Here is a 24,360-nt window from a genome sequence, read left to right on the forward strand (position 1 = left end):
GAAAAATATTCAACGTACGACAGAAAGTAAATTCTCTCTCTTTGCAGATGATAAAGTAAAAATCAGTTATCTACATTTAACAACGTCGTTTCAAGTTTGACCAATCGCAACTTGTTTTCCTTTCGAAGAGTATTTTACGAGTGTTTCGCTCGACCTCTCTTCAAAGCAGTGCCATCGGGGATTTCCAGGTGGCGGCCATGTTTTCATTATACCGCACAATGTCCGGTACTCGATCACACTGCCTTTCCGTTTCTCTCTCTATTCGTTTCGTTCCCCTCCTTTCCCTGGCCATCCGACTAGTTGTTCCACCTTTTGCAAAAGCAGTGATATTTCAACGGGTATGCGTTCCACGTTCAACCTCGCCCCAGTCAGCAACAACTCTAATTTCATTATTGCGGGTCTCTCGGGTCAGGGACAGTACCGTAAGCATTATGGGTCTACAAACGCAATAACAACGACAACGCTCGCTTTCCGTCATCCTGCATCATGACTTTTCATCCGTCTAATCGTCGTGACGTTTAAAGTACTCGCAAGATCTTACGTTTGAACGAACGTTACCAATTGTAGAATATTATCGTTCTATCGTGACGACAGAGTATTATCGTTAATTTCTATTATTAACTCGTTAAGGACCAAGCCGTTAGATAACGTACAGCATCAGACTGCCATGTAACGCGGTTAATACGTTACGCGCTGTACAATATGAATTCGCGTTATAGAAAATCGTGTTGTAGAGGGATTTTTTTAGATAATACGATAGTAATCGATTACTTTAAAACGAAAGAAAAAAGGCTGGAAATTTGGGTTTAAATATCACGTATAAAAAGCAAACGGAGAGGAAGAAACTGGCAATGATATTGAAATACGTGGATCGATCTTCGCTATAGTTGATCTGTTATACCTGTGTGACTAACGCGCGTGTTCGTACCAGTTCCACCATCGCCATCAGGCAACTTTATCGAACACTGTAACTGTCAATTGCTTCCAGAGATATTGGAATTTCTTACTCGATTTCCATGTCGTCTCACTTCTTCACTCTGTTTTACAAACTCCAATCCGCCAGATATTTCTCCGCTCGATCAAACACTCTTTTCTTCGTCGTTTTACCCTGTTATCTGTTTCCTTCGTTTAATAATAATAAAAAGAAAAAGAATCATTGCTTCAGAGTAGAAAGATTTCGATGGATTTCGTTCTTCCAGCGATTAAATAACAATTTCGTAACTAACGGCCGTTAATTCCACCGACATTCGTCGTCGTCAAATCGAAGTACGGGCATCGTGTTCGCCGGTTCTAAAACAGCCGCCATGAATCTTCTCTGACAGTGGAATGAAACATCGGCACGCATGATCGTAACATCTCGACCAATATACGTCCGAGGATTCTTATTGGACAGTAAAACTGCCAATTGTCTCAAAAGCTCGGACCCAGTCCCGGTAATGAGGGATTAAATATTAAGGCGCGTATTCTGGCCGCGCGCACGCTCAATGTTCCTTTGTTTTACGGTGATACGTGACCAGAAAGCAAGATGGCGAAACCGAGCATCTAACGCGATTAGGCCCGTGGCCTTTCTTTTTCTACGGCGCAGCGAGCTTACGATGGATACGCTCCTTCAAGCTTGGATACGATACCATCGGGGATGAAGGAGTTTGCGGAAGGTTCCGCGACCGAGGAAATCACTGTCGGGGCACGCGTTTCCTCGTGATTTCATCGAATAAAGTGAGACTCAACGTTAATCTTACCAGACCCGATTCCAAAATTTAACTTTAATCGGATAATATAAGAATTTACATAAAGTTGGACGAACGAAAGAAATAACAAGAAGAAATAACAAGAGACCGGGCCTGGTAAGATTAGCGTTAACAACGATCGAGTCAAAATTGGAGTTTACGTATTGTCAATACGTAGGTAGCTGTTCGTAATTTGTAGGCTTTAGAAAAAATATACGAACGTTTTTTCGTAGATTATCTTTGTAAAATACATTACGTGGCTGAATGTAAATCTAATATAGCTGATAGAAAGGCTTTGAAGAATTAGTAAGTAAAATAACGTGATAAATTCTCGAAAAGTAATTTCTCATCGATGAAAGGATATCTCCGTGGCTACCGATTTAACGAATATTTCGCATCATAAAACCTTGTTGCTGCTTCGTAAGAATAAGAGAAGCAAGCGAATGGGAAGCTCGGATTAAACATCGTCGGTTCGCGATACATCGAATCGCGCGTGTATCTGTATGACATAATTTCTATCGAAAGGAACATACGTAACTTCTATTTGGTAGTCTCAAATCATTCCTATCATAAAGATAAATTCTTCTCTGAAAAACCTAGCCACGTCTCAAGCGATTTCCAGGCAAACAACGATATCATTTTTCCATTAGCGTGAAGTCTAGCCGCAAGGAAGAACGACAAACGTTCGTCTCGTTTACTCGACTACAAAAGCCACGCCATGACTATCGCGAGAGGTCGGTGAGGGATGAAGAAGAGAACGAAGAGGAAGAAGAAGTAGAAGATAAAGAAGAAGTTAAAGAAACACCGAAGTAGAAAGAAGAAGAAGACGAAGAAGAAGAAGAAGAAGAAAGAGGAAACGTCGAGCGTTTCTCACGTCCGTTTTAGGCGGAGCGCACAATGCGATTCTCATGAAGAATGCAGAGTCGACAAGGATAGCGGCTCATTCGTATTAGGCCAACAACGGGGCCGCGCGGCAACGAGCACTCTTAAATAATTCACAAATTCCTCGTGTCGACATCGATTTTCAGAAGTCGTAAAAGAGAGCAACGAGCATGAAACGCGAGAACGCGTGTAAAAGAGCCGGGACGGAAATTAAGAAAGAAGGAAGCGGGTAGAGGCGCGTGCAACGGTATCAACAAAGGATAGAACATGTTAATCCGCGTTTCAACGAAAATCCCGACTAGAACGATCTCTAGAATCTCTTTTCCTTCCTTCCTTCCTTCCTTCCTATCTTCCTTCCTTCCTTCCTCCTTGCCTTCCTCTTTTTCTCTTCCTTTCCTTCATCCTTCGTTCAATTTCCTCCCTGTTGCCATTTTGATGCAGGCACCGCCTCCCTTGTACCTCGACTCGACTATCTCTCAGAGAGAAGGTGAAATAGCAGGCCGGAATGAAAAAGCAACGAAACGCAGACGGGTTTAATAGCGAAGGACGACTAAAGTTGTGCCCGATTATTCGCCCGGCTACGTATCAAACAACTTTAATACCGGGTGGAAGCGGGTACCTAAAACGTTTGCGTCGACTCACGAAATTACCCGTGAACGGACGCAACCCCCTACTTTCAATCCGAAACTGAAATCCGCGTGGCCGCGGAACCAAGCGATTTCGTCTGATCATAAGTTGGAATAATTAACCTCGCGTTACCGGCGAATTATATTCGCCAGGGCCGAAGAACCGTACAAAAGCGATGAGATACGGTGATCGCGGTGGAGGGTACGTTTAAATATTCAACGGTTGCAATAAGCGGCGCTGACATAAAGTTCCAGCGAAATGAAATTTAACCGAAAAACCGATTGCCCCGGGCGGATTGCTTTTCGCTCGTTTTTGCCTGCGATCCATTATTCAGCATCGATTTTAAATCAACGATAGTACCTATATGTTATATTCGGGACGAGACAGAGGCGCGAGCGATCGGCAAAATAAAACGTTATCGCGTTTCATACTACGACGAGATCTTTTTTATCGATTAAACAGCTAACGCCTGGGTCTTCTCACGCTGTGGTCTATCGATTACGCGGTTTAACGAGTGACAAATTTCGGCTTACGTACAGACATAGGATTCTGTTGCGCAAACGACAGTATTTCCAATTTCATTGGATCGGCTGAATTTGAAAAATTAATCTGTAAAATTGTATTTGTCTTATCGGTAGGCATCGAGTTTGTCTCTTTTATGAGTGTCTCTTTAAACCCATACTTACGAGTTTTACCTTATTTTTTAACGCTAGGTTTATGGACATTTCGATTGCGTCGAATCGACGCAGTATCCCCAGAAATAGGTAAACCGCATAGAATACTTCTAAACTAGGACGCTTTGAAGAAAATGAATTTCGATATATATTGGTCCCTTTAAATGGATAAAAATCAGTAGAAATGGTAAAAGAAAAATATAAACCGGTTCGTGTAATTCTCCTGAAGTGAAGTACAAAATGCATCAAAATGACGCGTCCCCTAAACCTAGTGTTAAAATACTCTTATCTAAAGAAACCGAAGATATGGTCACCGTATAGCGTAGATATTTAAACATCGCTGTTCTCTTCCTTAGGAATAACCAACCAATCTAAGTCTATTACGGAGTTGAGCACGTAGGGGGTGGAATGATGCGTCATTACGGAAAGTAATCGCCGCAATGGCACTGAATACGCCATAAAAATATTTCTCAGATTACCGCAGCTTTACCAATACATTTTACAATTCGCTACCGTAAGATACTTGACACACATATCTCAATGAGAATAACTATGATATTTTCCACGTTACCTTCCCACGCTTTGCTCTGCGTAATAATATTTAATTTCGCCTTAATATTTAATTAAGCAATAAATTGGAATTTCTATTTCAGTTGTTTCGAAATCATAATTCAGAACATCTAACCTTAGATAGATTCGTATATATATTAATGAGATGCATATTAAACGTGTCGATTCGTTTAATCAAGAGACGAGTGATACAATTGTAACGGTCGATTATATTAAAATCACTGTAAGTACAAGTACAGAAATAGTGTACACTGGTCGTAATCGTTGCTCGCTCGAAACAATTCAATTGATCCTCCACTCTCTAATTACTCTACTATTAGACTGTCCTAGAGAGCACGTTCGTCTATTTATAACTACAGTTGTTATTATAAAAAAGTTTAAATGTAACTTCGGTTGATGACTACAAATAACGGCAATATTTTGTCCGGAGTTCGTTTACCTTTGAACCTAACAAATCAAAACAACGTTGGTATTCCAAGGCACAACAATATGGGACTCTGCCGATTCAAATCTTCCGTTGACGCTACGTTAGGTTGTCCCAAAGGTTTTACGGGGAAATAACAGATGCACAATATTTTTTGTTTTACATCATTTTATTACAGTTAGCTTGAATAGATTACCCTGGCACTATAGAATCGATCATACGTAATTCGATAAAATAATATAAAAGAAAGAACGTTGTGCGTCTGTTATTTCCTTACAAAACGAAAGAAACTATTGGAACAACCTGATACATCAAATAAACGTTCTTGATAATAAATAAATTCTGCTCAAATACGATAGAACCATATTAGAAGATACTTAACTACCTACAACTATTCGTATTACGACCGCTGGTTAACACGATGATTAAAATACAAAAAGCCACGGCTATCTGGCAAGGAAAGAACACGCGCAAGAATATATCCGGGGGACGCTTCTACGAAACGCGGATTTCCACCGAGACGTAAAAAATTCACAACGATCAGAGAGAAAGAGCAAAAGAGAGAGAAAGAGAGAGAAAGAGCAACCACGATGCCGACCGACGATCATCGAGAACCAGCCTCTTCTATATAACGAAGCGAATTTATCTTGCCAAGTATCCCAGTCGCTAATGAACGCCGTTTTCACGATCTCACGATCGGAACGCCAGCCCGTGAAACGTCGAACGCTCTCTGGCCGTAATTCGAAAATTATTCGACGAAGAATGCATAGAGAGAGGGCTCGGTGAACTCAGCCAGGACAAACGAGGCGCGGAACAACTTCAGGGCGGAGACAAAGGGGAGAGACGGCGCGAACCAAGAAACACTACGCGCGTAATCGCGTGCGTTCACGTGTCGAAATGGCCGGTGGTGTACGCGTGTATTCATTCGTGCGTGCATAAAGATGACGCGTTGCAAGTACGAGCGAGATACAGCGGCAAACGGTGGGTGAACGAAAAGAGACAGAGAAAGGGCAGACGGCGAAGAGCAAAAGAGACATAGGGAGACAGAAAGAGAGAGACAGAGAGACAGAGGTAGAGAGAGACATAGAGAGAGAGGAAACAAGAGGAACGAAGCAGGAGAGTACTAAGCTAGAAACTCATTACAGTTGCTCCGCCCATGCTGTTCGACGAACCACCGACCAATCGGATACTGGCGTATCGTAATCGCGCCTGCACGGTTAATCTCAGCATCGCGTCCAAGTATACCCGTGTATAGTCCAAGTAGTCCTATTGCCATGGTCTAACGGCTGCATGTGTTATTACAGCTTGCTGGTCGTACGTATGTGTGTACGTACACGAGGTTCGAAAGGGCACAAAGCTCATTTACGAACGAGCCGAGTCACAGACACCCTTCGAATCGCTCGGATCGTTCACGGATCTCAAGCTCTTGGTTTTTGGTCCCATTCGACCGACCCTTACCAGATCTCGCTGTCGCGAACTGCGTGTACACGTAACCGAAAGCCAGATCTTTACTTTGCAGTGTTAACTGCAGTTTAGGGACTGGAGTTTACGAATCGGACACGTATGCAAGAACGTACGAACGATGTTATTCTCGAGAGATGTCATTTGCAAATTTAGATGTTCGGTTTAAATTTGCGATTGGCGTATCTCGAGAAATTGGAAATTCACAATGTAAAAAGTTTGCCACGTGAAGGCTAAGATAAAGTTCCGCGTAACCCTTTACGAAGGTGTTTTGGGGGTTCGACCCCATAAGATAACAAGAAAAAGAAAAAGAAGACAGTTTTATCGCGACTAGACGCGTACGCAATGAGAGTAAAAAAGAAATGACGAGTACGTTTGTTGGCAATGAAATGGTAGTAAATAAAAGGTGCTGGAAGAACCTTCGGACCAAGTGTCTTTCATAAAACCAGGGCAACTTTCATAAGGAATAAAAAGTTCGCATGATTCACGAACGCGTAATTCTAAAAATGCTGTTTTACTTAATAGATACCAATTTCGTAGTAGCCATGTACAGAATTAGACGAAAGAATACGGTAATACTTTCCGGACGTTGCGTCGTAGTACGAACAGAACGTTAAATTAAATCTGTCGATTATTTTATCATTAGCTGCACATTTCTTAATCGTATTTCCTAATTCTACTGTTTTTCCATCGTAATAGGTTTTTAAGATCACACAAATATATAACCTAATGTAATTCGAGTTTCTGATCGGAGAATTTATGTTTCTCGTGCCCCGTAACATTTAGATACTCGCTCTCGCGTTTCATTAAATTCGTTCGATCGAATTACGAAAGGGATAGAAAATGTGAATTGTTTTCCACGTCGTTCGTAATAAGCGCAGGCCATCATTACGAACCAAATAATCGTATATTTCTGACGATTCAATCTGATCATGAAAAGGCTGCGAGTACTGGCGGCTTAATCGGTAAATATGTTTTCGATTAGTTCCCTGCGCGCCTGCAAAGACCCTCCAACACCGTACAATTTCGGAGGGTTCTCGCAACGTATTCTGCACAACGCATTACACGTCGATCGAACCTAATGACCTGTTGCGGCTTTATTGTATCGGTCTATCGATATCGCAGTCTCCAAGTCATAATGTCGAATCATCTCGTAGCGTGTTTTCACGATAAAAACCGAATCGCACCGGTACGAAAAGTATGCAAACGAAAAGTACGCTCATCATCATCGTTGTTAGAAAGTTAGAGAATTAGAAAGAAGCTGAATTAAATAAATAAGGATTACAGCAATTTCGTGAACACTACCGAGGTAATGAATGATAATTGATCAAACGTAATACGAACTTACGCCTCCTTATGAAAGATAGCGAACGACAAGGAAGTTTTCCTTAAAATTTCCACAACTTATCCCATTTGTACAAGGATAAAGCACCCTATAAAAGTTTTCGGGAGGCGTTTGACTTCCGGGAGAAAAAACTTGCACGACGTTTAAGCGGTAGTTAATAACGCACTTAAATATTCCATCGTAAAGCATAAAAGAAATTGGCCTTTTTTTTCAAGTTTTTTTATTGTTCCAGGCGACTTTCATGTTTCTTCGCTGTGTAATAACCTGGTAATAAAGGGAATAACTTTGCGCTGGAATCAAATTAGTCATGGAAATTCTCAAAAGTTCCTGAGAACCCGTAGCATTAGGTGCCTAATCGATATTGACTAATTGTAAGGTTCGAGTAAATTTCGCCATACTCTTACCTATTATTACACATACGTATATATACACATATAACTATAGGTAAGAATTTTTAAACAACAAAATGGAACACATCGTAATTATCATGGAAACGATCATTCAGATATCATCGGGATGCGTGAACGATAAGTAATTCGAACGATCTGATAATGAAATTTTAACGATTATTCAAGTAACTAGAAAGACGCGATTTACGTGCATTTATTTTTCATATCGTTCGATTTCGATACTTATCGTTGATGTTGATTTATTTTCAATATCTATATTTACAAGACAGGAAACGGATTGAAGGAATTTATCCACAGCGATATTATGAAATTTTAAGAATTAAAGTAAGCAATGATAAAACACGGTTGTTTTCACGTAAACTGCTTTCACTCGTGTTGTTTATAGTTCGCGTTACCTATAACGCTGTCGGAAGGGGAGCGAAGCAAAAATCCGAAAACATATCCTCGCGAGGAAGAATGAAAAAAAAAGGCTGAAACGTTTCTCCTGAAAAACGAGACACTAATTGTATTTAAAGCTTTCGTGTGTAAAATATTCGTCAGGCCGAACACGTAGATACGTCTGTCTCGTACAATTCGAGTATGCCAGTCCTCGTTTTTCGAAAGTCGCCAAGTGAAACAAACGAACTGACAAGGAGAAAAATTCGACCATTACTCACTGGTCTGCCAATATTCAATGGATCGCCTGAGTAATTAACGACGATCAATGGTTTTAAATTTTGAAAAAAAAAAACGGATAACATTCGTGCATCGAACATCGGATCCTTTTTAAGAAGAAGAATCGATAAAAAATTAAATGCTGTTTGAACTAATCTTTCGAATGATCAATGTTGATAGCTTAATACGATACTTAGTCAATTAAATGTATTTTAAATATCTTTTCAATTAAATTAACATTTATTTGCACTGTCTTTTAAAAAATGTTATTTAATACCAAAACAAGCAACAATTTCATTAAATGTGCTTATATGTGTACGCTTTTGTGTTGGTACTCGCCATTATTTCTTGGTAAATGGTTGAGAAATTGAAATATTCCTTGATAGTTGTAGTCCTGCATATCTCAGCATAAGCGTCAATGCCAAGAGAAGGATAAAAGAAGGAACAATCACCAGAATCTCATTCTATTACAATTACGAGAATAGGTGGTATTGCTTAAACGACCTTCGTACCAAATGAATCATACATCGTGGAATTATAATAACAACGTTGGTGGTAATTATTATAACGATTAATTGTCGGAGCAATCGTCGATAAAATATTTTTTGCGATTAAAAAGCAAATTGATAATTCGATATCAAGAAAGAATATCAATTTCCGATGATCGTCCGTAACTTTTACCTCGCAAAATACCTAACTGAACATGATTTCGATCAACTTGTATTTATCAGTGTTATGTATAAAAATGTATGAAATTAACGATATGTGCGTCAATCTTAAAAAATAACTAACGTTCCACGAGAAGAGCAAGTAATTTCCACTGTTCTATAACAATTGATCTGATTTTAAAATAAAGCTTAGAGACGATCTTTTAAAAGAAGCTTAAAGTTAAGCTCTAGTCACATTTTCTTACTCTCCAAATACTCTTAGAAGTAACTATGTGACATAAATTTTATGCTTCTCTCGACGTTCACGTTACAGTCAGTTTATAACAATTCCTCGTTATGTCGTTCGAATCGCACGAGCCTTACAACGAAGTATACAAAAGTATGTTGAAATAAAGCAAATTTCGTTAGAATCTTGCAAGAAAAGTATAAGTGTCCTAACAAGCGTTTGCGGCCAACGAAATACGCGGGTCTCGTTGCCAAAAATCGATGAGTACGTAAGGACAATCGAAGAGTGAAGATGCCAATGGTTCAGCGCAAAGAGAGGCGGCTCAACGAAAAGGCAAAAGAAGACAGACCGGTGACGAAACGGTTGTGGGTAAAAAGGGTGACTCGCGCCATTAACCAGTCGGCTGTTGCGACCTGCTCGAAAAGCGTGTACCTAAAGCGTGTCGCGAAAAGTAAGCGATGACGAGTATACTCGTCGGACACGGAATGTGCGTGGCTGTCATAACACAGAATTAAGTTGCAACAAAACGACTGTTTTATTTTTTCCTCCTTTACGCACGACGAATATACTCGTCGTAACACAGAATATCGCCGTTTCTTCGTGACGAGTATACTCGTCGAAGACGGAGTGTGCGTGGCTGTCATAACACAGAATTAAATTGCAACAAAACGACTGTTTTATTTTTTCCTTCTTTACGCACGACGAATATACTCGTCGTAATACAAAATATCGCCGTTTCTTCATGACGAGTATACTCGTCAAAAACAGCTAACCAGTTAAACGCTTGGAATCGGTTCGGTCGGTGCGGATCAGTTTTCGGCGACCGGTCCGCCGTGTACTTCCACGGCGAACGATGCCGTGGCACAAAAGAAGGGGTGCCAAGGGGAGTGCGTGGAGGTGGTTGCCGCGCCTTCGGAGAGCGGCAAGAACGACGAAAAGAAAAAAGATCGAGTCGGAAAGAACGATACGCCGCGTCGGCGAGGAAAGAACGAGAGAGGAAGAGGGGCCACTCGTACACGCTGAAATTGCCCAGCCATTAACGATACTACGTTATTACGCTCGTCCTTTTTTGCACCGCAGCCTCCGCTCGCTCGCGCGCACAAACTGGCGGCCATCTTGGAATATAGGATCAAGAAGGAGGACGGGGACGGCGGCAACGACGATTTCGCGCCGTCCCTGTCCCGTTCCGGACCGGACGATGAATCAATCCGATCAATGCGAATCGATCGGCCGTACGACCAGAAACGGTAGGAGTGAGCGACTGAGTCAAAGTCGCCTACCAAGTTTCGCATTGTTCTCGCGTAAAGGATAAGGCACATTTTTATATCGAATTAATCACGAACGAAAGAGACGTTCTATTTCGGGTATTTCGTCACAGTGAGAACTCCATTTGACTGCGTGTCGCAACTTGTCCGGGGACGTTTGTACGAAGCTTTGGTTTTAACGCTCGATTAAATGAACTTTTGTTGGTTGAATTCATTTATCAGAACGCCAGCTCCCACCTGTCTTGATAGTGGCGCGTACAGCTTGATTCGTAAGTATCGAGATAGTTGCAAAGAAATGATATGAAGATCGAAAAGCAACATGATTAATGTCATTTTTAATTCTTAAGCAAAGTGAGGTGTGAAAACCTTTGCATAAGTATGTAGATGGGTTTAACAAAGATAAGATATAATCTTCTTTTTTTTCTAACAAAATAATAATGAACAAACGAGAGAGGGAGAAAGAAAGAGATTGAAATTCGTAAAATCATATTTTCACTCGACATCGCGTTAAGATGTTCGTCTTTCTCATTAAAGTTAATATGCACGATGTTCAACAGAAACTTCGGACACGCATATATCCACGCACGTATTTACACTAGCTGCAAGCAGAGAAAATGAAAAAGAAATAATGAAAATGGCAGACATCAATTACTTTGGCCCAATCGACTCGGTTCGACTAGCGAGTAACGAATTGAATATAAATCGATATTTTATGCAAAACCGCGTGACATCGATATCAATGGAAATACACGAGCAACGATTGAATTAGCAAAATGTATATCCAGTCTTCGTCCCGCTTTCGAATTCCATTGGTTCGAGAAAAGGTTTGTACTCGTACAACAGTACATGGTTCGCGTTGCGATACAAAAAGTCGTAAAAAGACGTATGCGATCGTTGCATCGCATAAATATTCCATTTTAATGTACACGGAAAATTCATAAAATGAATTACATATGAAAATAATGTATAACATAAAGATCTACAGAATTAGCGATAAGCTTGCATTTTCTATTTAAATTATTAACTATTTATTAACTTATTAACGATTTAAATTACTATCTAAATAGATATACGACCGTTAGATAGATAGATAGATAGATCTCTAATTGGATACGTAGTGATTATAATATCAAAGTGACACAGAACCGATACAACCAGAAATTATTTAATTACCACACACGGAGTGCAACCAATTTCAATTGATCGTGCGTCGAACTTTTAAGCCACTTCTTGTAAAGGTGAAATTACGCAAGAACCAGCCTCGAGTATCAATCACAGGTGAACACGGCTTATCAGCCGTGAATTATTAACTGTTAGATCTTATATATTGGTCAGAAGGGAGCGTTATCGTGCGTTTCAACGTCCTTTACAAGAAGAACAGACGATTCCATCGTAGATTGGAAGTATATTATTAGTCATTACCTATAATCTGCAGAGTTGGTCGCTCCCATCTCGTATCGATAGTCATTTTGTACCGACTTTTGACCCGAGTCAAGGCTATAATCAAACGTAAATCGTGTCCAGCTCTTTTTACGGAACGTTTAAAGACCAAATGAGACCGCACCGATTGCCGATATTTCTCGGCATTGTATTTGTCTCTACTCTCGTCGTTTCACCATCCACGTTTGCAGTGCTAATCTTCCCGAGACCGCCATTTCCAGTCATTAAATTGTTTTCGACCTCCATCTCGCTTCGTGTCTTGACTTCTGACCCCTGACCACACACACATACAACAGAGCTACGTAGCGCACATGTACGTTTTAACCAAACGCGTCCGCCAAAAGCGAGTACAGGTCGTTTCATCGGATTCAGTCGAGAAATCAATGATTCGACGATCATTTTTTATGAAAGATGAAACTCTCAAAACGCGCGGACGTATTATATAGGGTTCCCGAAGAGGTCGGGACAAAGCATACGCTACGTATCGTTAGGGTCCAGTAAAGGGAGATAAGAAGTTGATAGAAGCTTGTGTCCGAAAATGCTTAATGAAAGGGTTATAAGCGTTCAAAGATTTGCGGGAAAGTTGTCCTTACGACTCGCTCTTACGCAGAATCGCAGCAGACAGGCACAGGTGTATTTACTGCTACCCTGTTAACTGCGGAGTTTGGTTTCGAAGATATCTTACAGGGTGCGCAGGTAAAATCAAGCAACGACGAGTATACACGTCGACCGTTTACGCGGTGTAAATATGCTCCTATTATAAATTTAACGAAAAAAAGGTAAAACAAAACGAGGAAGAATTACGTTTTTGTTCGATAAAAAATTAACAATTCATTGTTGAAAAAAGGTGTTGTTATTAAAAACTTAGAAATTGTCAAAAAATAATAAAGTAAAGTACACAAAACAATTTTGATATAAGATTAGATGAACATGTTTTTATCTACTTGACCTCGTTAATAAATTTCATTCCGATCTCTTCGGACACCCTGTATATGTGGATAGAAAAATTCTTCATTAAATGATAGAATCTTGAAAAAAGCGTATAAACGAATGGAATTCATATTTTGCGATAGTTGCACGTATGTGGCTAGCTTTGTATTATTTTCAAGTAGCAATTTAATCATTACTGTATAGTACTGTATAGTACTTTATAGTACTTTTTGAAATGAAAAAGTGGTACAGATGGGTGTATTTACTAAATATTAAATAGATCGTTATCGCCTTGTGAAGCGTTTATAATTATCTTTTTATATGATACGATCGTAAATCTCGTGTATCACAAAAATACGAAATATCACTTAATCGTTCCTTGTGTAACGACTACTGCAAAAATTCCAAACGCTAACAATCTTGGACAATCCTCGAGTAAATATTGTCAGACTTTATCTCGTTAAGAAATTCAGTATCTATGTGTCTCCCACATGTTCAAAAATAGATGATAAAAACCCGCGATACGATAAATGTAAAGATCAGGACACGTAGAAAGTATCATTGCCCGATAATTAACCAACCACGCAATAATATTACAAATCGCAAGTTGTTGCTTATGAATTTTATATATTTATAAGCTTATATATTTTACAAATAGAGCGACGACGTAACTTGTGATTTTCGAAAGCAGAAACAATTAAATTAACTGTTAATTACAAGGCGTCTGGTCCCCAAAATTATGAAATTATGAGAAACGAAGGTTTGTAATCGACAACGTGCAACGTTAATGTTATGAGTAAATAATTGTGCAAGAGAAGCCTGGTAGTTTATTTCTCAAGTTATCTGTTATGTGCGCAATGCGTTAATATCGTTTTGTTGTACGTTATGTGTCATTATAATCTGTGAATTTTACGTCATTCCTCTAAATAATTTCGCTGGAAGTGAACATTTTAATTTCTGATAAGAATAATCAGGTTTTTCTGTCGTCATAAGAATTACCGTATCTCTCTGTTATTTGAAAATCCTCGAAAAATAAGATTTAATAACGTCGACTCGCTAGATAGAATTTGTTATAACTGTTCTCATTCGTAACAAGCGGACCGCAATCCAAAATCTTATTTACGTATCTCCTCGGCTGTCTATAAATTTGTGGTATCACGATAATTTCCTGTCTCCATATTTTGCATAGAATCATTCGCTGCATAAGAATAAATTACGCGAATTAAGTCGGAGATATTTTTAAAAACGATTTCATCTCTTTCAAAATTCCCCTAAATATCATTGCCTTAAAGAAAAGAAAAAACTCCTCAAAACAAACTCCAGCTCGATTACTGAATTATCTAAATTCCCACATTAAAAAATTATCAATTAAATTTCATGCTCGATCTTGCAAAGCCCCAGAGCCGGCGCTCAAGCATCTACAGCCGAGATTCCTCGAAGAACGGTGGAACGTTTATTCGTTTAGATTTTCGTACGATGAACGGTCGATATCTGTCCGGTGTTCGATTTAAATTTTCAATCAGCCGATGAACATTCCACGTGCAGAAGACGAGTCCACCGTGAGTCAACTGGCCCGAGGAGCCGATAAGATTCATGCATAAAAACGGATCTGGTTTACGAGAATGCTCGTCGTCTAGAACACGATTATTAAAACGTGCCACCAGCTCGTAGAGCCCAATAAAGGAAACGCAGTTCCCGGCCTTCTCGGAACCTTAAATTAAAACCGCTCTCGTTGTTTTGCGATCGGAAAAGGATCCCCGATCGGTGCCGAGGACTTGAGAGCGTTCCGGTGTCGTTCGCAATCGGGGGCATAAAGTGTCCGCATAAAGCAAAGTCCAGCGTAGACACCGAACCACCAGGTAAGGATACGCTCGAAAAGGTGCCCCACGTCCTCTGACCATTCGGGGAAATCCATCGTTCGAGAAAAATCGGATTTTTCGAAACGCGAACCAATGTTCTTGCCCTACGAACTAGAACGGAAATAATGAATGCGAAATGAGGTGGAAGAGGACTCGGCCAAAGAAAAATTTAATACGAGAAGAAAAACCATGCAACGAGTATGTGGATGCGTAGAAAATTTTCCTAGGCTTTTATTACACTTCTTATATAATAAGGAAGATATCGAGAAATTTATTGTGAAACTATATTGAAACTATCGGTGACGTCATGTGGAAAGACTTATCGCTGTTTCATAAATTACAAATGTTTTTATTGTATGTATTTATTATCTTATTGCGGTAGACAGAATCATAATGGGAAGAGTATAGAGTAACGTAGAGTTATAGGAAGCACGAAGAAAAGGGGCGAAATTTTATGGAACTATGCCTATAGATCTGAAGAAAGTGATTAGAAAAAAAATTTAACGTTGATGAAAGACGTATAGGCGAGGAATGGTGGAAGTATGCGAGATTTTCCTAGCTTTTAACTTTAGCCTTTATTTTCGGTAGATATATCTTGAGACTTATTGCAACATTATTGGGAAACAAAAGCGATTGTAAAACTATCAGTGATATATTACAAGACTTTTATCATTGTTTCGTTAATCGCGGATGTTTTCGTTGCAACAAAGATAAGAATATTATTGTAATGTAAAAATATAAAGCTTGATATAAAAGTTCATGGAAAGTACATACAAGAAATTAAAGAGAAATTTTTTCTGGAGCTAAGTGCATTAGATAAGAACAGTGATTATTCAAATTGCAAGAGTTAAAAGTGTTTCCCTTTTTTTCACGAATTTGATAGACTTGCCAAAATTAGATTCAGATTCAATCGCTACTCATCTTGCTATACGTAAAACAAACGTAATTAATAAAGGGTATTACTATATTAAGATAGAAGTAGAACTTCTATTATGTTAAATTTACAGATGTATTAATGGTAAACAAATATTTCTTAAAATCTCTTCGTCTCAGTGTTTCATTTTTCTTAATAAAACTTTTGTAAATTTTCCATAGTTATGGAATTAATCTTGCTACGCTTCGAACGTTTATGTAATGCCTGTTTCCATTTCCTTTAACTCTACGCGTGTTCTCATTGGAAATCAATCGTCAGTGGTTGCTACGGGTTTGTACGACTTTAAATGGCTGATCCAACTTCTATAATGCAATTTCAATGTTGGTAGTCGACTACAGAACACTATAAATGCCTATCTCTGGCAAGTCTAACTGATAACATATCTAACGCTTTACAATCGCGTTTTCTTGGGCATTTATTACCAGTACCAATGAAAACACAAAAACATCGTCGAGATTAATCGTTCAGAAACCAGAGGGCTAACGAATTTAAATCTTCGTTAAATTGTGACAACAATGGATAATTTGTTTCGAAGCGTGTTGTAAGTATCTCTTTATAATTTTGAGAAATCTTTTAACTACAATAATTTCGATATTTGTCAACGTTGTTGTAAATTATCAAGTGTTGCGTGTATCGTACCCAAAAGAATGAGGTTAGAGTTTATACTAAACTGATCATTTAATATAATTTCTATTTAAAAATAATGTGACGAGTTTCCCCGTTAGATGATAAATTCGACAGTTCTGTATTAATTTACAAAATTCGAGTATTAGAATCTCTTTCAAAATTTGATTTCAAACAAGGATGAAAAACATAGTAGCCGCTCCTGCCCACAAGGAGAAAACATTATCAGGTAGACAGACGGCGTGCGGCCCTGCAGGGTTTTAATTCGAATAAATCCAAGTTGACGAGGAGGCGGCCTTTTAAAATTCCAATGATAACAGACCGGATCTTTGAAACTCGTCAACGACGTAACATCTACCGTGCTGTCTTTCTCTATTCTCTATTTTCTAACCTATTCCTCTACGCGAAACATTGATCTTACTTAAATACGACAGAATACCGAAATTTTTGAAACAACGAAAAAATTGAATCATTAGTATACAGATTAATTCCTTCTCACTCTGTTTTGGATTATTTTACACATTTTTTCAAAATAATTTTTAAATTTTCTTTAATAAATGTCTTGATATTTTGAAGTCTTTGATGTAATTTATTATTCCTTTTCATATTTTAGGGCAGTTTATTTCAATGTAAAATTATATTTTGTCCTTGCTTTATTTTTCAATACTTAAAGTGGACTAATTCAATGAATTTAATTCAAAAGTAATGAAATTAATCTAATTCATCATAATTTAGTTATTATTGAAACTTGAAGAGCTTAGGTCGTCAGGATCATTGACGCTAACATATAAATGGTCTTTGACCACATAATTGACCGGAAACCAGAAATTACATCGAAAATGATAATTCCTTCTTCTCATTTTAGAAATAGCCATTCACCTACGAAATATTTAACCCTTTTAAGCTAATCCATTGTCAGAGTCACATTGTATTGCGAAGAATTTTATCATTTCATACTATTGTAGAAAATTGTTATTTATATTTTTCTATTTAAAAACTATTGTTGTTTACACATGTTACTTTATAACTAATGATATGAAAGTTTCAGTAAGAATTAATATCATTTGAAACTGACAGTACATTCATAATATGTGTAAAATGTTTTTACATAATCTGTAACATCTATTTAATATTAAAGGACAAATAATTTAGAAATACATTTGATACATTTTAATATTTGATACATTTCTTTTAATATTTAAATGATCTATTGCTTGTAATATTCAATTCATAATAAAGAAATAACCTATATATTAATACAAACACTATCTAAGATTTATTATATAAATAACATTTCATTCTACGTATTTAAAAAAGAAAGACGTTAGAACGTTAGTAATCCTAATACTAGTGTAAGATCAAGGAGACAGATAAACGCACAGATAAACGAAATAACTCACCAATACCCATGTAGTATCGAATAAACGATGGAAGATTTCCTGTTAAAAGAAAATACATTACTTTCTGCACAAATAAACTTTTCAAGATATTACAGTAATTAACAAATAAACAATTATTTATCCTAACCGATAAACTCCCGCTGAAACTTTATACGACATGGCGCTAATACGATGATATTTGGAACTAAAGAACATAAATCAAGATAATGTTAGTATTTACGTCGTAGTATTATATTAACGTAAATATCCAAAATTTAAATTTCGAACTTAATATAAAAATGCTTATAATAAATTTAATTTTCTCTGATATTACGTTTTCGTAATAAAAGTAATATTCCTTGATTATGCATATGTTTACACTTTTAAAAAATGATTAAGGTAGACATTATAATGTTTATTATATAATTTTATAGAAATAAATTATTTCATATTGATAACATTTAATAACTTTATTATAAATTTGAAAAATAGATATCAATAGAGAGTGCAAACATTACCTCTTTATATAAAGTGCTTAGAGGTCGCTAACGTACGTAGAAAGAAAATGCATATAACAGGTTTCTACTTGAGCAACGTTGTTTTCTCTCTATACCTTTATATTCAATGTTCTTTCAAATTAAACTTTTCAACTTAAGAGTGTATAAGGCACTTCAAACTTCGCAATTAGATATTTAAAATTGATGATTTTTCCAATGTAAATTATGTAATTACGTTTATAATATAAATCTAAATTTAACGTTTGATATTACTTTTATTATTGACACTAAAATTTATTTAATGAGACAAATCTTTTCAAAAATAATGATATAAATGACAAATATTAACGAATGTACGTACATAAACATATGTTTTTACGCACGCAGCTGTATTAAATCCAGTCGCAATTTATACACATGTCAACCTTCATTATCTAAATCTAGTTTTACATACTTTGTGATAAACTTAATAATTCTGCAAGAACTAACAACAAAATATGTATGTATACATATATGTATTCGAGTGTGTAAATACTTTAAATGATAAGAATTTAAATTTCTGAATACATATTCACATTGTTTTATACCGCCATCTACAAAGATGAACCGAATATATCGGAAGGTCACATCGTCACACGTAAAAATATTGTTCCATTCTTAATCAGAGGACTCTATAAGACTTGTGCATATGTGAATACGTTATGTTAGTGTGCATTACGTACGTATGTATTTAATAAAGGCGATATTATGATGTATCTACAGTTTGGTATCAGTTGCGCGTCTAAAACCATTGGAGTAGTATTTACTTCTAACTTTTGTAATATTTATTTAATAATGTGAAGTACTTTAATCGATGTTGAATGTTCCGTTCGCGTTCATTATTTTTTCAAGAAACAGAATCTTTGACAAATCACTCAACTGTCTTTTTTACACAACTGAAAAAAGTAACGTATAACAGTTTTATTGTTTATATTCTTACTTTATTATATATAAGTTTGTCAGATAGTATTTATTTTATACTTTGGATATTTATAAAGTAATATAATATCGATTACAGTGGGAAATGCCTTTAAAGGAATTCAAATTCGTTTAAAGGTACAGATGTAGAACTTAAAAATAACACGTTACCTCGCCCATTATACGCATGTAATTATTTAAAAAGATAAATGCAATAAATTTAATTAATTAAATGTTTACTCTATCATGTCAATTCATCCGTGTAATTAAAAGTCACAATATCGTATTTTCGCACGTATATAAATTATATATATTACGTTATAATAGTTGAACAGTAGAATCATTTTTCGTAATTAACTATGACGGGTTCAAATAGTTTATTTAATAATTTAGTAATAATACACATTACGTAAGTTCATTGGTTCTTTGATGTATGTATAGGTAGTAAATTATAGTTAGGTAAGATAAGTATCATTAATTATAGGTACGATCATTAGAGTAGAAAAAATTTAATTTATAATACAAGATAATTAAATATTTGCTATAATGAAATATTTAATTGACAAATTGTTTAAATATGAAAATTAATGAATAAAAAGATAAGAATTGTAATGATAATAAAAATTATACTCTCCTATTGAATTATATATAAATATTTGTTTAAACAATACAGAAAAATTTAAGTAGTTTCCAAATATCATAAATTTTATTTACTATTTTGCAGAGATTTGTCAAATTTATAACATCAAATTGCATTTTATATAATTAACAATTTCTATTTACTTGTACAAGATTATATTGCTATGTATGTAATACAATATATTAATTGCTGAGACTAAAAAAATATTAACTTTTTTATATTAATTTAAATTTTTTGTATATATTGCTTTTAATATCATGAATATAAATCATATAATATCATGAATGTAAAGATTGACCTCTATATAAAAATAACAAAATATTTTTATTATTCACTTTGGAAAATAATAAATTTATTTATGAAAGACAATTTCAGTAGATACACCAGTTATGTAAGGTTTACAAGGCTTTCTCTTATTGAGTCTTTGTACATTCAACAAAAGGATAAATATGTGAATAGAATATAATCTACTTATAAAGTAACCTAACCACGTTGAATTATAAATATTAAACATACAATACATGTATTGTATATCTATATTTATATTCTCAATCTCTTGTACAGATATAAATGTACATGTAACTTTCGTTTAGGTATTTAAATGCAGAATTATCTAAAATATGACTATATAACTATTACAGATAATAAAATTAATTCTAATGTGTTATATTATCAATAATAAAATATAATTACAATATAGTTACAATATAATAATAATTAATTAATCCAATTAAGTTTCTTTTGATAAAAATAACAAAAGTAAATCTTGTATTCAATATATATCCATAGGTCATATTTTTTATTTCTTTACTATAAATATTTGTACACAATTATATAATTTTTATAAAAGACTCTGTCTTTTTACAGAAGATTCTGCAGAAATACCCTTTAATAAAGCAATTTAAGTAAAATCATCAACATTATAAGGGAATGTACTTAAGAAATTTGTTCTATCAACTATAGCCAAACAGTTATTGAAGGAGTATAAATGTCTGTTTTGTCAAACTCAACAAAGCAAGTGTTACAAAGTCCATCACCCCTTTCAATGGAAGAACAAGATGTACATACAACAGTAAGTAATAAAATAATTTGTTCAGTATTTATATAAAGATTATACATACACGCATAGCTTTTTGTATTAGATGTAAAATAAAATACTTATCTGAATTTTTATTTGGTTTATTATATTGAAATCAGTTCAAAATTATAAAATATAAAATTTGTTGTATATTGCATATAAAATTTCAACTAAGATCCAATGAATATATTAAATTATATCCCAATTCAATTATATTTTACAAATTTGCATTTCATTGCATATCTGATTTCAGTCAGTGGAAAATCTGATATTCAGCTATATCATACACAACATTAAATTGTGTATTTCAGAAGAAACAAGAAAAAAAGGTTGGGAGCGATGGTATATCAAATACACAAAGAGTATGGACAAGTTTGGTATCAGGTGCTATTGCAGGAGCATTAGCAAAAACGACAATAGCACCTCTAGATCGCACGAAAATAAACTTCCAAATCTCAAATCAACCATTTTCGGCAAAAGCGGCAGTCAGATTTTTAATAAATACTCTTAAAACAGAAGGTTTATTAAGTTTGTGGCGTGGGAATAGTGCAACTATGGTTAGAATAGTTCCATATTCTGCTGTTCAATTCACAGCCCATGAGCAATGGAAAAGGATTCTGGGAATAAATGGGTCGGAAAGGTAAAACATAGAAAAATTATAATTAAATTAAAACAACATAAATATATGTATAGAATATAATATAACCACATAGTGCTTAATGGCATATTTTTAAATATAATTAATATTTTAAACTAATCTACAAATCTTTTGCAAATTTTACAACAATGCTAAATTTTATTGATAATATATTTGCAATGACATATACAAAAACTTTTTTGTTCTTTATAGAGAAAAACCTGGACTAAACTTTCTTGCTGGTTCATTAGCGGGTATAACATCACAAGGCACAACTTACCCCCTGGATTTGATGAGAGCAAGAATGGCTGTGACACAAAAGGCTGAATATAAAACATTGCGACAAATTTTTGTACGCATTTACGTGGAAGAAGGAATATTGGCCTATTACCGTGGCTTTACTGCAACGTTACTTGGTGTCATTCCTTATGCTGGTTGCAGTTTCTTCACCTATGATCTACTCAGGAACTTATTAAATGGTAAGTCAATTCTTTTACAGGCTTATTCTACGCCGTGACAGTGCTTACACGCAGAAAAAAAATCGTGATTTATACGAACGAGAGTGGCTCGTGTATGATCGTAAAGCAGGGTACCCGTGGGGCACATCGGGACTGTTTCCCGATATTGGGACAGTACTTACTTTAATAGCGACGCTTGTCGAGACAAGTCCGATGGCGGTGTTTTTCAAGTACGTGCTTCATGTTCGATGATGGCTACGTGTCGATGAACAGTGCACACGGTGGCTATTCCTGGCTTCTCAACATCACTGATTTGCGGCGCCATTGCCGGAATGGTTGCTCAGACTAGCAGCTACCCTTTGGACATCGTACGGAGAAGAATGCAGACCTCAGCAATCCATGGCCCGATAAATAGCCAGCATTATCACACAATTACCTCAACTGTCACAAAAATTTACAAGTGAGTTTAAGATTGTTGTTCTCACATAATTTTTAGTTTTGCCTAAAAATTACTAACGTCAAATTGAATTCTAATATAATTTCATAAGAATTACAATTATAAGTGTGATATTCGTGTTATTTAAAATATAGAATATACGTTTACAAATATAGTAAACCGATATCTGTATAAAGTAATAAAAATTGTTAAGTAAAATAAGTAAATTTGATTGCATTGTAAACAAGAATGTTTTATATATGATCTTTTATCATTTTCAGAGAAGAAGGTATAATGGCCTTCTATAAAGGATTGAGCATGAATTGGGTGAAAGGCCCAATTGCTGTAGGAATTAGTTTTGCAACACATGATTCAATCCGTGATGCGTTAAGAAAACTCATAATTTCCCAAAATACTTCATCAAAAACATAAAAAGCAACAAAAGTAGCTAATTATATATTAACATAGGGCATCTAATTAGAGAAACAAGTAAATATATTTTTATCTGCTAAACAGCTCTTTGAAATACAGAATTTGTGGTAGACTTGCGCTCAAACTTTGTTATAATATTCTATTGTTAATAACAGTTATGTACTAATAGAGTTTGTACAGAAATCTGTCAAATATCTTGTGTACACGTATATATTTATGATCATGTAAAAGAATTGTAAAATATATCAAAGAACATATTCGAAAAACAGAGAATGCTAGTACAAATTGTTAATATAGATATTGTTAACTGAAGTGTTATAAAAACTGTTAAACTACTAAAAATGCATGTCTCATATAGATATATATCATAAATCATTAAAAAATGGGATCATATATTACGCAAGTATTAACATTTAGTTTATTTGCAATATGAGTATTATATCTGCATGACATAAATAGCGTCAATGCAAATGCCCTAACAAGTTTGTTCTTTTATCTATAATAAAAAGAATAAATGTATTTTTTTCCAATTTCAACAATTATACAAATAACTTTAAGAAATACAACAAACATCTACATTTTTTCGCATTAAACTATAGATATGTGTAATACGTACAATCGTTAATGTAATAGTAAATGAATGATAACTCTATTAACTAAATAGTAATACATACTAAATTAGTATAGTATTGCAGCATTCTATTAACATCAACTAAGTTCTGACAATAATTTCGTAAATATAATGTGCAATATATACGTATGTGTATTAATAAATAGCACAATTATTTATAAAGGAGCAAATTAATAAAAAAATTATTTGTACCTCATGTCTCTTTTACAAAATGATTTATAATTATCTTGTATGTTCATACTGATCCAACTTATTTTAATACTATGTACATCTAGCTTGAAGTGTGCTGTATACTATAAAACACTGTTGTTTGATTTAATCTTAATGGCTTAATAAAATCAGTTTAAGAACTACGTTTTTCTTTAAGTAGATTTTTCATTAAATTGTTTAACATAATGCGTTAATTAATACTTTTGTAATAGATATATTTGATACTATAATATATAATATTTCATTTTTATTAAAATATATTATAATTAGAATAAAACGCTTTAC

At 35.3% G+C, this 24,360-nt stretch overlaps 1 protein-coding gene across 5 annotated transcripts; it reads left to right on the plus strand.

Annotated features, from left to right (window-relative positions):
• Positions 1-16,373: 16,373 nt before the first annotated feature.
• On the plus strand, positions 16,374-24,231 carry LOC122571809 (mitochondrial coenzyme A transporter SLC25A42). 5 transcript variants are annotated; one of them, XM_043736000.1, is made up of 6 exons: positions 16,374-16,637; positions 21,061-21,265; positions 21,583-21,911; positions 22,122-22,387; positions 22,640-22,826; positions 23,084-24,231. In XM_043736000.1, exons 2-6 carry the CDS (start codon positions 21,182-21,184, stop codon positions 23,232-23,234), a joined length of 1,017 nt encoding a protein of 338 aa, XP_043591935.1. In that variant the 5' UTR covers positions 16,374-16,637; positions 21,061-21,181; the 3' UTR covers positions 23,235-24,231. The 5 variants fall into 5 exon arrangements, with proteins under 5 accessions (XP_043591935.1, XP_043591959.1, XP_043591949.1 ...); XM_043736024.1 differs by having other exon boundaries at positions 21,064-21,265; XM_043736014.1 differs by lacking the exon at positions 16,374-16,637 and adding an exon at positions 19,338-19,540 and having other exon boundaries at positions 21,044-21,265.
• Positions 24,232-24,360: the final 129 nt, after the last annotated feature.

Source organism: Bombus pyrosoma, linkage group LG1, assembly GCF_014825855.1.
Source record: "Bombus pyrosoma isolate SC7728 linkage group LG1, ASM1482585v1, whole genome shotgun sequence".
Taxonomy (NCBI): Eukaryota; Metazoa; Arthropoda; class Insecta; order Hymenoptera; family Apidae; genus Bombus; species Bombus pyrosoma.

Bases quoted from the DNA above. Each gene is read 5' to 3' on its own strand.
- LOC122571809 (XM_043736000.1), top strand. From the start codon at position 21,182: ATGTCTGTTTTGTCAAACTCAACAAAGCAAGTGTTACAAAGTCCATCA. The intron at 21,912-22,121 runs GTAAAACATAGA...TGTTCTTTATAG, and splicing joins GGAATAAATGGGTCGGAAAG to AGAAAAACCTGGACTAAACT. The intron at 22,388-22,639 runs GTAAGTCAATTC...GTCGATGAACAG, and splicing joins ACTCAGGAACTTATTAAATG to TGCACACGGTGGCTATTCCT.